The 17,590-nt window shown below is 39.3% G+C and overlaps 1 protein-coding gene across 2 annotated transcripts in view; it reads left to right on the top strand.

The window, feature by feature from the left end:
* The window catches only part of EDNRA (endothelin receptor type A), a 74,848-nt gene that overhangs the window by 41,055 nt on the left and 16,203 nt on the right, over positions 1-17,590 (top strand). For both annotated transcript variants that reach the window (XM_069556750.1, XM_069556751.1), the window contains one exon: positions 13,825-14,023. In XM_069556750.1, coding sequence (XP_069412851.1) covers positions 13,825-14,023 — 199 coding nt within the window. The remainder of the gene's footprint in view (positions 1-13,824; positions 14,024-17,590) is intronic.

Genomic DNA, 17,590 nt, shown 5'->3' with positions numbered 1-17,590 from the left:
GTTATAGTAATTGTGAAACACTGAAAGAAAATGTTTAGTGGTATTTTAAAAAATAAATTTATTGCTGAAACCAAAACAAAGAACATTTCATTAGCATTTAAGTTGCAGTAAGGTATTGACAAAAATGATAAACACAGCAATGGTAAAAACAAAGATCATAAATAAAATCATGAATAATTAGGATTCGCAGTGATTCTCAGGAAAACCTGAGGCATAGGTTTCTTCTGCATCACATCAGATGTTAAAGGCTGTTGCATACAAATATTTGCATGCCATAAGTAGCTACTGTATCACTTCAACTTAATGAATAATTATTATTTGTGACCATGTCTCAAAATATGAGTAAATAATCTGGATTTTATTCACTAATGAATTCTCACTCTGCTGTTCCCACTCCTAGCACCCCAATAACATCATTTTTAGATAATACAGTACTTATGATCGGAGAAGGCAATGGCACCCCACTCCAGTACTCTTGCCTGGAAAATCCAATGGACAGAAGAGCCTGGTGGGCTGCAGTCCATGGGGTCGCAAAGAGTCGGACACAACTGAGCGACTTCACTTTCACTTTTCACTTCCATACATTGGAGAAGGAAATGGCAACCCCCTCCAGTGTTCTTGCCTGGAGAATCCCAGGGACGGGGGCGTCTGGTGGGCTGCCGTCTATGGGGTCGCACAGAGTCGGACACGACTGAAGCGACTTAGCAGCAGCAGTACTTATGTAAAATAATCATGACAATTTTTTTTAATTGTGTTTCCTATATGCAAATTCTTCCTAAATGGTATTCTTAATTGTTACAAAACTACAATTGTGAAACAACGTGGTATACACCCATAAACACGTTGACAAATAAATGGGAAAACAGAAACAGGTTTCAAAGTGTACAAGAATATAATAGAGGCTGAAATTACTTTGATTGTAACAGGAAAAGGGAAGATTCATCAACAAATAGTGTTATGTACCATCTGGGGAAAAAACATGTTAAAGGCTTATCTTGTGCTACATATCAATAATATTAGTTACAATTACTCAGTTCAGTTCAGTCGCTCAGTTGTGTCCAACTCTTTGCGACCCCATGGACTGCAGCACGCCAGGCCTCCCTGTCCATCACCAGCTCCCAGAGTTTACTCAAACTCATGTCCTTTGAGTCGGTGATGCCATCCAACCATCTCATCCTCTGTCGTCCCCTTCTCCTCCTGCCCCCAATCCCTCCCAGCATCAGGGTCTTTTCAAATGAGTCAGCTGTTCGCATCAGGTGGCCAAAATGTTGGAGTTTCAGCTTCAACATCAGTCCTTTCAATGAACACTCAGGACTGATCTCCTTTAGAATGGACTGGTTGGATCTCCTTGCAGTCCAAGGAACTCTCAAGAGTCTTCTCCAACACCACAGTTCAAAAGCATCAGTTCTTCGGCACTCTGCTTTCCTTATACTCCAACTCTCACATCCATCCATGACCACTGGAAAAACCATAGCCTTGACTACACAGACCTTTGTTGGCAAAGTAATGTCTCTGCTTTTGAATATACTATCTAGGTTGGTCATAACTTTCCTTCCAAGGAGTAAGCATCTTTTTATTTCATGGCTGCAATCACCATCTGCAGTGATTTTGGAGCCCAAAAAAATAAAGTCTACCACTGTTTCCACTGTTTCTCCATCTGTTTGCCATGAAGTGATGGGACCAGATGCCATGATCTTAGTTTTCTGAATGTTGAGCTTTAAGCTAACTTTTTCACTCTCTTCTTTCACTTTCATCAAGAAGCTCTTTAGTTCCTCTTCACTTTCTGCCATAAGGGTGGTGTCATCTGCATATCTGAGGTTATTGATATTTCTCCCAGCAATCTTGATTCCAGCTTGTGCTTCCTCCAGCCCAGCGTTTCTCATGATGTACTCTGCACATAAGTTAAATAAGCAGGGTGACAATATACACCCTTGATGTACTCCTTTTCCTATTTGGAACCAGTCTGTTGTTACAATTATTACCATTTATTAAGTATTAGTATGTACCAGGCCCTGTTACAAATACTTCCCAGAAATTATTTTATTTAATCCTTGTAACAGCTGTGATGGTGCTATAGTTATCCCCATTTTACAGGTGAGGAAGCTGAAGTTGAAAGAGCTTAATCAAGGTCACTCAGCTACTAAGTTTTGGAGCCAGTCAGCAAATAAAAGTAGTGTGTGTTCTTAAACACTATGCTTAAGCATGCAAAAACTCAAACCATCAGGCAGTAGAAGAAGATAAACCAGTATCTTTTTGGTCTCCAGAAAAGGAAGACTTTTTAAACCTAAAAGGGATGGTAGAAAATCTGGGTAAAACTATAAATGCATTTTAGGACATAAAATTTTAAAAGAAGATCAAAGATTCATAAAATTAAAAACCGAATAAAGCAATAATCTGGGGAATATATTTGCAGCAAAACTACATGTTAGTATTCTTGATATTTAAAGAATCCATACAATTCATAGTTAAAATGATAATACTTTCATATTAAAAGGCATAAGTATAAAAATCACCAAAGAAAAAATCAAAATGGCTAACATTAGTCACTAACATGAATACTGTTCATGTAATCAGAGAAATTCTCATTAAAAAGCATACTTCTCTGGTAATGGTAGAAACCTGAACAGCCCCTCCAGAAAGTAAAGTCCTACAAGTACTCTTGCGCTCTGTTTTAAATTTATTTATTTATTGACTGTGCTAGGTCTTTGTTGCTGTGTGCAGGCTTCTCTTATTGCTGAGGACAGGCTCTAGAGCACTCAGACTTCAGTAATTGCAATTCCCAGGCTCTTGAGCACAGGCTCAATAGTTGTGGCTCACAGGCTTAGTTGCTCCAAATGGATTCTCATCCATTGAGCCATCAGGGAAACCCTGCTTTTGCCTTCTGACCCAATAATTACAATTTTTAGGATAAGTCCTATGGAAATAATCTAAAATTTGAACAAAGAAATTAGGTACATAAACAAGATAATTTACAGAAAATGTTGAAAGCAACATTTTAGGGAAAAGGATAGGGATGTTAAATGCAATTTAAATGTGTAGGTTTGTGAATATAAAATTCCTTGAAAGTAATATGATCAGTATTATTAGTAGTTATGTCAAAGGATAGAATAATGGGTTTTCATCATATTATTAGTAGTTGTTCTATTAATACAAGCAGAAAAAAGCTCTGAAAGTTTATTTAGTTTTATTATCTGTGACCAGTTTTCCTTATTTACTTCATGCTATTCTTTACGTTTTATTTTTCTCATTTGCCCAGCTCATTCCTATGACTTTTTTTTTATATTAACACTAATTTCCTATGACTCTAGCTCTAAAACACAAATGTATATAGGCCTTGTATGGAGATACATGTACATACTCAGCTCAGAGATATTTCCACGCCTACACTTGCCTTTACAGAAGCACCATCAAATATGGGAAAATAGCATTTTATTTTAAAACTGACTTTTTATTTAGAAAATTTCCCAAACTTTAGGTAAAAACTAGGATGATAACAAGTGTTAGGAAAGAGCCAATCAGTGTTCTAAGAAAGCTGCACCTCTGAGGAAACATCTAACCAAACCCAGAAAAGAACAGCCTATGACCCAAGAATGAGAAAGAAACAGGAGAAAAAAGGCAAGGAAGATGCTTGGCTCCTATAAATAGTAAAACCTTTTTAAGGCAGCTGGGTATAATCCTCTGAGAAGAGAGGCATTGATGAAAAGAGAGACCAAGGAGAGAAAAGAATTTGCTTGGTTTGATAAGAAATATAGGCAACTTTTCATCTCTCCAGAATATTTTCGTGTTACAAAATTTACAGTATGTGCCCTAAATAGTGTTATGTGCTATAGTTTAGTGGTCCGTTTTGCAGTTCATATGAATCTTAATATAGAAAATATACATTTTTTTTCTTGGGACTTACTTGGCAGTTGGGTTCAATTCCTGGTCAGGGAACTAAGATCCCACATGCCATGAGTCACAGCAAAAAAAAAAAAAAAGAACAGTATAAAAAACTAATTTTTTCTTGATTGAAAAATATTTTAGGGCACTTATTCCTCAGTGATATACTATATCATGAATTATCCCCAGATTGAGAAGCATAAGTCATCGTTTAGTTCAACAGAACAACTGGAGAGAAGAGTATGAGGTACAGACATGAGGAATCAGGCCTGGCTGCTGCTCTTTAGAGTTTCAGTGGTTGTGAGCATATGGACATGGGAACCAGGAAGAATGAAATGCACAAGGGAGATATTCATGCAGTGGGATTCCCAAAAGTCCTCAGTCATCAACAACTTCCAGTTCCTTCCTTATTTCATCTTGTTCTGCCCTCTCTCAGGGGACAATATTGCTTCACCATCCCCAGTATAAACCCTACCTGTAAAAAAGAAAAATACCCTACCTGTAGATGGGAGGAAGAAGGGAGCTGGGAGGAGATGATGGGGGAGGAAATGGAAGGACTGGGTCATAGGCTCCTGGTTCTGGCATAGGCTCACCTCAACCACACCCTTTCCTCCCCTGTCTCACGCAGGGAGAAAAATTAACGCAATGGTTCAGTCACCAGTTATCAGTTACGTATCAAATAAAATGTCCTTGGTTTGAAAAAAGAAAGAAAAAAGAATGCCAAGCATCTCGTTCATTAAGACTTGCTCTCAGGTGGTTTTTTTTTGTTTGTTTGGCTTCATCAGATCTTATTTGCAACGTGGGGGATCTTTAGTTTCAGCATGGGAACACCTGACCGTGGCATGTGAGATTCGACTCCCTGACCAGGGTCCAACTGGGACCCCCTGCACTGGGGGCTTGGTGTCTTAGCCAGTGGACCACCAGGGAAGTCCCTAGTCTCCGTTTTAGAGCAAGGAGATGAACCATTTTAAAATTCCACTTTCTCAGAAATCTGACTTATTCCAGGTTTTTCCCTGGTAATCAGTTCACCATCCTGTGTTCCCTCGCCCTTTCTTTATAAACTGTTGCATTTCACTTGGTACTGACTCAACTTTGAGATCTGTATGGAAGGAATCTTTTTTGACATTTCTGTTTCAAAAGCTTTCACACTGTAAAATGAATCATTCACACTTCATTCCTGAAGATTAGATACCATTTGCTTTGCATCTTGATTTGGTTGCATTATATTCTACTAAAAATAAGAAAATTTCTTCCTTTTTAAAAAAAAAAAATAAAAGCAAGGAGTAAAAAGAGGGAATTTGGATTCTGTTATGAAACAATTTGCAACTTGGGAATCTCTGCTTTCCGTTTATGAGCTGAATCAAATTATGGCCCAGGAAGAGTCTGTGATTTTTTTTTTATATGTTGCTTTTGAGGGAAAATAATGAGAGTAACTGGGCTCAGTAGTAAAGAATCCACTTGACAAAGCAGGAGATGCGGGTTTGATCCCTGGGTCAGGAAGATCCCCTGCAGAAGGAAACAGCAATCCACTCCAGTGTATTTGCCAGGATAATCCCACGAACAGAGGAGCCTGGAGAGCTACAGTCCACGGAGCTGCGAGGAGTTGGACACAATTTGTCAACTAAACAACAATTCATCCAAGCTCTATAACGATTTATCACTTCATTGATTGCTTAGTGAATACTAATACTGGAGGATCAAAAAGGAAAAAAAGGCCTACCTTTCTCAGTCTAGGTATTTGGTTTGGGTTTTTTTGTTTTTCTTTTTTTAATATTTATGTATTTATTTGGCTGCCCAGGTCTTAGTTGCTGCATGTGGGATGGATGAGGGATCAAAACCCAGCCCCCTGCATTGGGAGCGCAGAGTCTCAGCTACTGGACCACCAGGGAAGCCCCCTCCCTAGAGGTTTTTTTAATCCAAATAAGGTAAACAAAACAGAAAAAGCTGATCACTTATACCAGCCATTACCAATAATTTGAAGAAGTAGTCTTACATGCTTTAAGTGGCAAGCACTCTATGTTACTTTGTTTCAGGGAAAAAAGGAGGGGCAGGGATTGGAAAGAGGAATTAAATGTTATTCTTTGTAAGGTTAACAGTGGTGTTTAAAGTGGGAAATGATGGGGGTCAGACCAGTAGAGGTCTGGTTACAGCTCCAAATTGTAGTTAAAAGCTGCCTGGGAAAGGAAGCTATAAAAAGATAAAACTCCTTTAACAACTACACCAGATGATGTGTAATTAGATACCTGGGAAAGTTGCAAGGATCCATTAATAAGGCAACTTTGATTGATTTGCGTCAGTTCCGCATCCCTCATTTCAAGTAGTTACTCGGTGGTTTCTGTGATAGTCTCAGAGATTGACCATAACTCAAGAAGCATGGAAGTGATTTTCTAAAACACTTCATTTTTACTTGGTCTTGGTTTCTCTTTTTTCCTCCTGTGTTTTGATTTTTCTTTTACCCTGCATGTAATGGGTTTCCCTTGTGGCTCCTATGAAGTGGTAAAGAATCCGCCTACCAAAGCAGGAAATGTAGGTTTAATTCTTGGGTCAAGAATATCTCCTGGAGAAGGAAATGGCAACCCACTCTAGTATTCTTGCCTGGGAAATCCCATGGACAGAGGAGTCTGGCCGGCTACAGTTCATGGGGTTGCAAAGAGTTGAAGACAACTTAGGGACTAAACCATAAAAACTGTGTGTAGTGCAACTCAGGATCTCATTTTGGAGTCTGTTCCCCATTGCAAAGTTTCTCACTCTTAATTCTCTTGTCAAGATCAGGTGACTGGTTAATCTTGCTGCCGCATTTTTCTTTGGTAAGAAACTACCCCCAAACTGAGTGGTTTAGAACAATCGTCATTTTCTTACAGTCTGACCATGTTGCAGGGCAGAAATTGGGGCAGTTCTTCCACTCCTTGTTACTCTGACTGGGCTCTCCTGGTGGATTTCAGGTGGCTCCTGAGCTTGTTTCATGGTTCCAAGACTCACATGACTGGCCCTTTGATAGGAACAACTAGACATGTGAGCTCAGTGGAGCGCGTCTCCCTCCCCACGAGCCCAGGGCTGCTGAACCCTGCTCCAGCTGGCTCGGAGCTCCAGGGTAGAACCTGCTGCTCCATGGAGAGGCCAGGTGTGAAACTGATAAAGCATGATTCCAGCTGTGCTCAACTGGTCAAAGCAGCCACAGGCCAGCCCAGATGACACACCCAACCAAAGAAGTGTCCGAATATCTGCAGCTAGATTCCGCATGTATTCGTTAATATACAGTATTTGTTTTTTTCTTTCTGACTTGCTTCACTCTGTACAACACAGATGAGCCTATTGGCAAAGCAGAAATAAGAGACACAGAAGCAGAGAACAAATGAATGGACACCAAGGGAGAGGAGATGGCGAGATGGGATGAGCTGGGAGATTGGGATTGACATTATATGCTATTGATACTATGTATAAAATAGATACTAGTGAGAACATACTACATAGCACAGGAAACTCAACTCAGTGCTCTGTGATGATCTAAATGGGAAGGAAATCCAAAAAAGAGGAAGCAGATGCATCAGTTCAGCTCAGTCGCTCAGTCATGTCCGACTCTGCAACCCCATGAATCGCAGCACACCAGGCCTCCCTGTCCATCACCAACTCCTGGAGTTCACTCAGACTCACGTGTCGATCGAGTCCGTGATGCCATCCAGCCATCTCATCCTCTGTCGTCCCCTTCTTCTCCTGCCCCCAATCCCTCCCAGCATCAGAGTCTTTTCCAATGAGTCAACTCTTCGCATGAGGTGGCCAAAGTACTGGAGTTTCAGCTTTAGCATCATTCCTTCCAAAGAAATCCCAGGACTGATCTCCTTCAGAATGGACTGGTTGGATCTCCTTGCAGTCCAAGGGACTCTCAAGAGTCTTCTCCAGCACCACAGTTCAAAAGCATCAATTTGCTGTACAAAAGAAACTAACAAAATATTGTAAAGGAATTATACTCCAATAAAAATTGAATAATATATATATACACATATCTGCAGCTGTCTTTTTGTTTTTTAATTTTTTAATTTTATTAATTTATTTTTTCTTTTTGTTGTTAAAATATAGCTGATTTATAATATTGTGTTAGTTTCTGGTGTATAGCAAGGTAATTCAGTTTTACATATATAAGCATTATTCTTTTTCAGATTTTTTCCATTATATGCTATTATGTGATATTGAATATAGTTCCCTGTGCTATACAGTAGTTCCCTTGTTGTGTATGCTGCTGCTGCTGCTGCTGCTGCTGCTGCTGCTGCTGCTAAGTCGGTTCAGTCATGTCCGACTCTGTGCGACCCCATAGACGGCAGCCCACCAGGCTCCCCCGTCCCTGGGATTCTCCAGGCAAGAACACTGGAGTGGGTTGCCATTTCCTTCTCCAATGCATGAAAGTGAAACTGAAGTCGCTCAATTGCGTCCGACTCTTAGCAACCCCATGGACTGCAGCCCACCAGGCTCCTCCGTCCATGGGATTTTCCAGGCAAGAGCACTGGAGTGGGTGCCATTGCCTTCTCCGTTGTTGTGTATGTGTTTTATATATAGCAGTGTGTATCTGCCAATCCCAAACTCCTAAATTATCCTTTCCCCCAATTCCCCTTTGATAACCATAAATTTGTTTTCTATGTCTGTGAGTCTGTTTCTGTCTTATTAATAAATTCAGGTATCATTATCTTTAGATTCAATCTGTAAATGACATCATACAATATTTGTTTTTCTCTGACTTCACTGAGTCTAATAATCTCTAGGTCCATCCATGTCACTTCAAATGGCATTATTTCCTTCTTCTGCAGCTATCTTTTAATCCATCTCACCTGGCTTCTCTTTAACATTCTTTCTGCTGCTGTGTTGCCCCCAAACCTCTACATGGCAATTAGTTTGCCAATCACATAGGAGACACAGATCATAAAAAAATGTTACAAATGGTCATATTTGTTGCTAATTAATGATGTACATAAAGATGTAAGTGCTATTTTGCCTTATCAAAGTGGCAAAATTGAAAAAAATAAATTCTAATGAAGGAAAACAGGCAGGCACTTAGCAGAAACATTTTTTAAATGTACTTTAACTATTTTTTCATTCCTTTGATTCAGTAACCTCAGTTAAGATTATTAACCCAGGAAAATCACTCAAAAAACCTTATGCAAACATAATTATAGACATGTTTTTTACAACCTTGGAACACTAGAAATAATGTAACCATAGGAGGAAGATTTAGGTAAATTTTCTCAATATCTTATTATACTCTGTAGCCATGAAATTAATAAATGCCATGCCTATGTAGAAACATTAAAAAGTGAATACAAAATTGTAGCAAAATTGACAAGATTATAATATATATTTAAATCATACTTATGAGAACAGAAATGGGCAAAGGATAAGGAGAAATGAAAATAGATTTTGCTGAAGTGATCCTTTGAATTTAAATTTTATTTTACATTGTTTATTGAATAATATTTACTTTTATTTGAATGAGTTTCCCAGATCATAAAGATTCAAAAACGTGTATTAATGACTCTAGCCTTGAAAACATGTGTAATAACTACTTATATACATATACAGTAGCACACATATTTTGCATAAATATAACATGTAATTAATTCTTTTATTTTGCATGCCACATGACAGGGCTCAAGGTGGTGTCATGAGAAAAGACTGCCCTGGAACCTGGTAGACCAGAGCCCTAAGCCAGGTGCCCCACGCTCACTGATGACCAGGCAGAAGACTTGCTTACACACCCAGAACACAAAGAAAGAAAGGTCAGAACAGGTTCCCAACCAGAACACAAAGGAAGAAAGATCAGCCCAGAGTTCCCTCTTGGTTTTAAATTATTTCATGTTAGGATTCTAAAAGTATTAGCTGTTTATTTGTTGCCTAATTCAAGTCTGACTTGAAAAATAAGAACACATTGGGATTGTAGATTGGCTTTGCCCAGTAAAGCCAAATGCATGGTAAGGAAACAAAGATGCTTGATTCAACAGATATTTATTTGGCATCTACTGATGTAGGTCTTGTGACCAACACACGAGATGTCTGCCCTATGGAGATTATATTCTAAAGGAAGAGGTTGACATAGAGAGTAAGCAAAATAAATAAGTAAAATATTGCGTTGCTGGCAAAAGTGTTTGTTTGGGTTTTTCCATAACATAGAAAAACCTGAACAAACTTTTTGGCCAACCCAGAATTTATCACACCTAATAAGAACATATTATGTGTTATGTTTTTCTCTCCAGATAGAAATCATTTTTGGAACATCCAGTATTTCTTATTTTCCACATCTTTCTACACCTCTGTCATCACAAATGATTATTTGTAATTGCTCTTGTTTTCTCAAGAAACAAGATCAGTGCGATTAAAAATAGAAAACATTCTAATTCTTAGTCCTGAGGGTTAAGGAAGGAGCAGACTGATTATGAATCATTTGCTCAACTAGATATGAAAAATTACTTCTACTTATTTTTAAATGTTGAATTTACATTGGATTATGGATATGTAATATTCTGGCAACTCATTGGCGCGTTACAAAATGAAGCTGCTCTGTGAATATATTCATCATTAGAACATGTAGACCACATTTTCTTACTAAACCACCTTCTATCTCTAATCCTGCCTAAGAAATCTGGCTCTCTGACTCTCTTAAAAGATAAAGTGTTTTATTTACATCACCTTTCCTGATAAGAAAAAGGGAGAAGAAATAGATAAAATTTATCAGCAGCCTCAAGATATAGACATCCCGTCTCCATTCCTTTTAGCTTTTACTGGACATCAGCCTGCCAGTCTAATAAGGCAGCAAAGTCAACAGAAGCAGAAAGCAAAATATATTGCAGTCTTTATTCCACTGGTAATAACCATAAATTTTAAAATGCAATGTTGGCTATATCGTAAAAGGATTTTCTTGGTCTGTTTGCATAGCTGTATTTTATCCCATTCTGGACTAGTCTGGACTTTTTCAGAGATTCTGATTGTACACCAATCTTATTTACCCTAAAAATCTTTTGCAAAACATTTCTCCAGCAAATTGAGCTATATATATGCCAAGTGGCATCATTGTGTGTACCAAACTCTAGGTTCTAACCTACAGTGAAGAACAAGGTAGCATAATTCCTAGGAGTTGTGTTTTCACACATGTGCTTTTTAGATGCGCTGAGACAGAACACTAACTTAAGTGATCAAGGGCTCATTTCAGTGGCGATGGCTATTTTGTATCTTGCCTTGGTGTTGCTGACTAATCCTTCCATTAAGTTGCCTGGCCTGCAAACCCACGTGCACCTGTCTCCAATGCCTTGGTCTGTTTTACGGCCTTCTTCTGGCACTCTCTAATGACAGCTATAAAAAGAAAATGTTTCCTTTCCATTACAACAGCAGCAAAAATTTCGAGAATGAAGCCACAAAAATACTGTACCACATCCCAGGTCCTTTCTTAACTGTAAATCTGAAAGCAGTTAGCACCAGACCATCACATCAGGTCAAAGAGCACAGAGTTTCTGAAAACAAACTTTCTTTAGACTTAACATTTAAATGTGATTATTATGATAAAATATTAAGGTACGAAGTAAGGCAAACACAATTTTTTTATGCCAGTTGGTGTTTTGATTGGCAAAATTGTTCAGTTACATTTATATCCTTTGCTTCTATATGAACTATTCTTTTTATATTGTAAACCCTAAAGATTAGGAACCAAGGTATATTTAGTTCAGTTTTGCATAGTCTGGCACCAGGCCACATGGGAGAGCTGTAGTCATTCTTTTACATTTTTAACTATTATGATTTTGTTGGTGTTCGGTTGCTCAACCATGTCCAACTCTTTGCAACTCCATGGACTGTAGCATGCCAGGCTTCCCTGTGCTTCACCATCTGCCAGAGCTTGCTCAAACTCATGTCCATTGAGTAAGTGATGCCATCCAGCCATCTCATCCTCTGTCGTCCCCTTCTCCTCCTGCCTTCAGTCTTTCCCAGCATCAAGGTCTTTTCTAATGAGTCAGTTTTTCACATCAGGTGGCCAAAGTATTGAGCTTCAGTTTCAGCATCAGTCCTTCTAATGAAAATCAGGATTGATTTCCTTTAAGATTGACTGGTTGGATCTCCCTGCAGCCCAAAGGACTCTGAAGAGTCTTCTCCAGCATCACTGTTCAAAAACATCAATTCTTCGGTGCTCAGTCCACTTTATGGTTCAACTCTCAACATCCATACATGACTACTGGAAAAACATAGCTTTCACTATATGGACCTTTGTCAGCAAAGTAATGTCTCTGATTTTTAATACACTGTCTGGGTTTGTCATAGCTTTTCTTCCTAGGAGCAAGCATCTTTTAATTTTGTGGCTGTAGTCACCATCTGCAGTGATTTTGGAGCCCAAGAAAATAAAATCTGTCACTGTTTCCATTGTTTTCCCATCTATTTGCCGTGAAGTGATGGGACCAGATGCTATGATCTTAATTTTTTTCAATGTTGAGTTTTAAGCCAGCTTTTTCACTCTCCTTTTTCACTTTCATCAAGTTCTCTTCACTTTCTGCCATAACGGTGGTGTCATCTGCATATCTGAGGTTATTGATATTTCTCCCGGCAATCTTGATTCCAGCTGTGTTTCATTCAGCCCAGCATTTCACATGATGTACTCCACACAGAAGTTAAATAAGCAGGGTGACAGTATAAAGCCTTGATGTACTCCTTGCCCAATTTTGAACCAGTTCCAAAAGTTCCAGAGAATAGCAAGGAGAGATAAGAAAGTCTTCCTAAGTGGGCAATGCAAGAAATAAAGGAAAACAATAGAATGGGGAAGACTACAGATCTCTTCAAGAAAGTTAGAGATACCAAGGGAATATTTCATGCAAAGATGGGCACAATAAAAGACAGAAATGGTATGAACCTAACAGAAGCAGAAAATGTTAAGAAGAGGTGACAAGAATACACAGAAGAGCTGCAAAAAAGATCTTAATGACCTAGATAGCCACGACAGTGTGATCACCTACCTGGAGCCAGACATTTTGGAGTGCAAAATGAAGTGCGACTTAGGAAGCATCACTATGAACAAAGCTAATGGAGGTGATGGAATTCCAGCTGAGATATTTCAAATCCTAAAAGATGATGCTGTTAAAGTGCTATACTCAGTATGCCAGCAAATTTGGAAAACTCAGCAGTGGCCACAAGACTGGAAAATGTCAATTTTCATTCCAATCCCAAAGAAAGGCAATGCCAAAGAATGTTCAAACTACCACACAATTGCACTCATTTCACATGCTAGCAAAGTAATGCTCAAAATTCTCCAAACCAGGCTTCAACAGTACATGAACTAAGAACTTCCAGGTGTTCAAACTGGATTTAGAAAAGGCAGAGGAACCAGAGATCAAATTGCCAACATCCGCTGGATCATCAAAAAAGCAAGAGAATTCCAGAAAAACATCTACTTCTGTTTCATTGACTACACTAAAGTGTAATGATTAAAAATATTTATTTACTAAAATGGCCACTGTAACCATAATTTGAGGGTCAAAGAAGGGAGAAAACAATGGAATATCTATGGTCATGATTCACTTAAAGATATCTAGATCCACTTCATATATAATATTCCAAGTTTTTTTAATATAGAAACAGAAATAAGATATTACCGTAATAAATACCAGCAGTTTTCACTACCCAATTTTCCCCACAGCTTAAAAAGCATAGTACACCTGTCTTAGTGGCCACATCCTAAACTCTCACGAGATTTTACTAAACCCCAAGTGAAGATCTCAGACTCAGACCTGCCAAATGGGTGGAACTTTTAATGGCCCCAACTGTTTTTCACACACAGAAAATTCCTAGAAAGCCATGGTTGGTCAGTGGCCAGTGGAAGGATTTTCCAGCATTTATTAATAGAATTTTTATTGAATTGAAATAACAAAATTTCCTAACAACTTGGTTCCATCACTTTCCTCTTTTTTTGTTGTTGTTTTTCCCCCCCAGGTACAGAGCAGTTGCCTCCTGGAGTCGTGTTCAGGGAATTGGGATTCCCTTGGTCACAGCCATTGAGATTGTCTCCATCTGGATCCTTTCTTTTATCTTGGCCATCCCTGAAGCCATCGGCTTTGTCATGGTACCTTTTGAATACAAGGGTGCACAGCACAGAACCTGTATGCTCAATGCCACGTCAAAATTCATGGAGGTATGAATGGTCTGAAGGAAATTAATTAGGGAGCGGGAGAGGTCTTCGTTTACCATCACCACACTTGATATCACTACACTGCCCAGCGTGATTTACGATGTTGTGTGCTGTGTGTGCTTAATCGCTCAGTCATAGCTGACTCTTTGCAACCCCATGGACTATAGCCTGCCAGGCTCCTCTGTCCATGGGATTTTGCAAGCAAGAATACTGGAGTGGGTAGCCATTCCCTTCTCCATGGAATCTTCCCAACCCAGGGGTTGAACTCAGGTTTCCTATATTGAAGGTGGAATTTTTACTGTCTGAGCCACCAGGGAAGCCTGGTTTACTCTGTTAGTTCAGTCAAATACAGTAAGTCCCCTACAAATGAGCCCTCAAGTTGTGAACTTTCAGAGATGTGAACATGTGCCTGTATGCCAGCTGTCATACTATACTACGGTGCTTTTTCAAGACACTACGCTGTAAGATTAAAAATATTTTCTTTATATTTTTTATATATCATTTATTGTTTTTATATATTATTTGTGTGAAAAGTACAATAAATCTGTTACAGTCCAGTACTATATAGCTTACTGTGTTAGTTTGGTACCTAGGCTGACTTTGTTGGGCTTATGAACATATTGGATTTATAAACGCTCTTGCACAATGTAATTCATTCACATGTAGGAGACTTACTGTATTATTCAATTTCATGAAAAGTAGATGTTAAGCCAGGGCTTAGCTTCTTGACTAGAACAACTACTCTGTTTTCCCTTTTGTAATTGTAGACACTACTGCTGCTCTGTGCCAAACAACTCAGAATTCTGAAACTAAGAGAGATTGATGTGTATACATGGAGTGCTATTTGTTTTGAGAATAAGGAATACAACACAACAATTTCCCTCTGACAGACACGCTGACACTTATTTGATGCTACTTTGGGAAATGCACGTTTCTCACATGTTTTTCAAAGATAGATGTACTAATTAAAAGTAGGAAGTCATTCTCATGTGTACTTATCTTAGTTCAGATTCTAATATGATATAAATTTTCAGAACTTTTTAAAAAAGCATTTTAGTGTAACAAATTCAGTTGCTGTTTATTATACCTGACCACCTTAATTTTTATCAACAGCTTACTTACATAGCCTAGCGTGTAAGGAAGCGTTTCAAATGCATATTTCCTCTGCAAAACTAGTCCCATGCAGACCAAGGAGAAAAACCAAGAGTAACTATTTCTATTTCTCTTAAATCAGCATAATTCAGTGCTTTGATGTAAGTTTCACAAAGTCTGGTTCCACCTTTAATCATTTACAGACAACTTATGGTATGTTTTCTACCTTGGAAAATTCACAAAAATTAGTGGAGATAAGTGCAATTGTGCAGTAGTTTGAACATTCTTTGGCATTGCTTTTCTTTGGATTGGAATGAAAACTGACCTTTTCTAGTTTTATGGCCACTGTTGAGCTTTCCAAATTTGCTGGTATATTGAGTGCAGCACTTTAACAGCATCATCTTTTAGGATTTGAAATAGCTCCACTGGAATTCTATCATCTCCACTAGCTTATGCTTGTCACTACACATAGCGACCAGTAAGGCCCACACATAGTCAAGTAAGGCCCACTTGACTTTGCATTCCAGGATTGTCTGGCTCTAATTCAGTGATCATACCATCGTGGTTATCTGGGTCATGAAAATCTTTTTTGTGTAGTTCTTCTGTGTATTCTGAGAATTTGGGCAGTGTGAATGAGTGATCTGGATACCTCTGACTAAGGCGTTAGAGAAGAGGCTCAGTGTAACAAGGAACTTACTGATGGATCTTGCTGGGTAAAAGGAAATGGGTTTCTTCACAAGAAAGCATCTCCTTGTTAGCAATGAAGCTAAGGGTGGCTGCCCTTCAGGCAGGGGCGGGGGTGCCTGGAGGGTTGCATAAGGAGCACTGAGTTTGAACTGATAATTTTTTGGTCACACCCTTCAGCATGCAGGATCTTACATGCATGCATACTAAGTTGCTTCAGTCACTTCCAATTCTTTGTGAGCCCAAGGACTTGGAGCTGCCAGGCTCCTCTGTCCACGGGATTCTCCAGGCAAGAATACTGGAGCGGGTTGCCATTTCCTCCTCCAGGGGATCTTCCCAACTACGGGATCAAGCCCACGTCTCTTACAGCTACTGCATTGGCAGGCGGGTTCTTTACCCCCAGTGCCACCTGGCTTCCCTGATGGCTCAGCCTGCAGGATCTCAGTTCCCTGATTACAGATCCAACCAGGAACCCCTGCATTGGAAGCACCAAGTCTTAACCACTGGACTGCCAGGGAAGTCCCATGAACTGATGATTCTGTAGATTTCTTTTCAAGTCTAAGGTTTTAGGCTTCTCTTTCCCCCTGGTCTCTTTTTCTAATTTGATTCCCCTTCTTTTTCCAGTCTTTCCTCCTCAGCTTTGCTCTAACCTAGACTGGAGGGAGGGGCTTCCCAGGTGGTGTTAGTGGTAAAGAACCCATCTGCCAATGCAGGAGACGTAAGAGACACCAGTTCAATCCCTTGTGGGAAAGGTGCCCTGGAGTGGGCATGGCAACCTCTCCAGGATTCTTGCCTGGAGAATCCCCATGGACAGAGGAGCCTGGCAGGCTACAGTCCATGGGGTCACAAAGACTCGTCCACAACTGAAGTGGCTGAGGACTTACCCAGACTGGAGGGAGGCCCCTCTGTACCCTTGTTGATGACATCAGTTCAAAAGAAATGTGTGATCCCGTTCTCCACTGGCCTCTGCCATGGAAGGGGCAGGGGACTCCATCCAGCCTCCTCCAGCAAGGGCTAACTCCCAGGACCCCCACAGCTGCTGCTGGGCAGTCACACCCCCACCCGCAGTGCACCCAGAAGGAGGGGGTACAAAGGAAGGGGCTTCTTCAAGAGGTGTGTGCATTGTGCTTAAATGAAGAGTTCTTCTGAATTTTTTGTTTGTGTTTTAAGTTCAGTACTAAGATCTTTCTACAGTGGGATGTGAATAGGAAAATATTTGTATAAACAGATTTGAATACGCCAGCTCCTTTGAGATTCTGCACTTAACCTGAGGCTACAATTCAGTGGTCTGTGAACTTGAAGGAAGAGGAAATTACATGATTATTTTCACTAACTTCTAACTGAAATTTATCATTTCCTTCTAATTAATGTGGATGTAGGCAACAAATCACAGTAGTGTTTAACAGTACCATGTTTTTTTTTTTTTCACTAAATGGAAATAACAGACATTTTCATACCATATAACATATAATCTGGAAATGTCATTTACATTCATCATTGGTTCCACATTCTGATAGAACTCATTAGACCTGTCATTTAATTTGTTAATAAACCCTTATATTGTGATATTAGAATTTTCTTTCTCATATTTTTGTTAGCTATGTTTTGATGTAATTTGTTTCCATTGTATTGGTACATATTTTATTTCATGCATTTAAAAGCATTATTCTCAACAAACTTATGGTTGCCAGGGGGAAAAGAATATGGCAAAGAGATAGTTAGGGAATTTAGGATCGACATGTACACACTGCTATATTTAAAACGGATAACCAACAAGGACCTACTGTATAGCAC

This window comes from Ovis canadensis, chromosome 17 (assembly GCF_042477335.2).
Source record: "Ovis canadensis isolate MfBH-ARS-UI-01 breed Bighorn chromosome 17, ARS-UI_OviCan_v2, whole genome shotgun sequence".
NCBI lineage: Eukaryota > Metazoa > Chordata > Mammalia > Artiodactyla > Bovidae > Ovis > Ovis canadensis.
The sequence above is the reverse complement of the archived record's forward strand: the minus strand, read 5'-3'. Positions and strand labels throughout refer to the sequence as shown.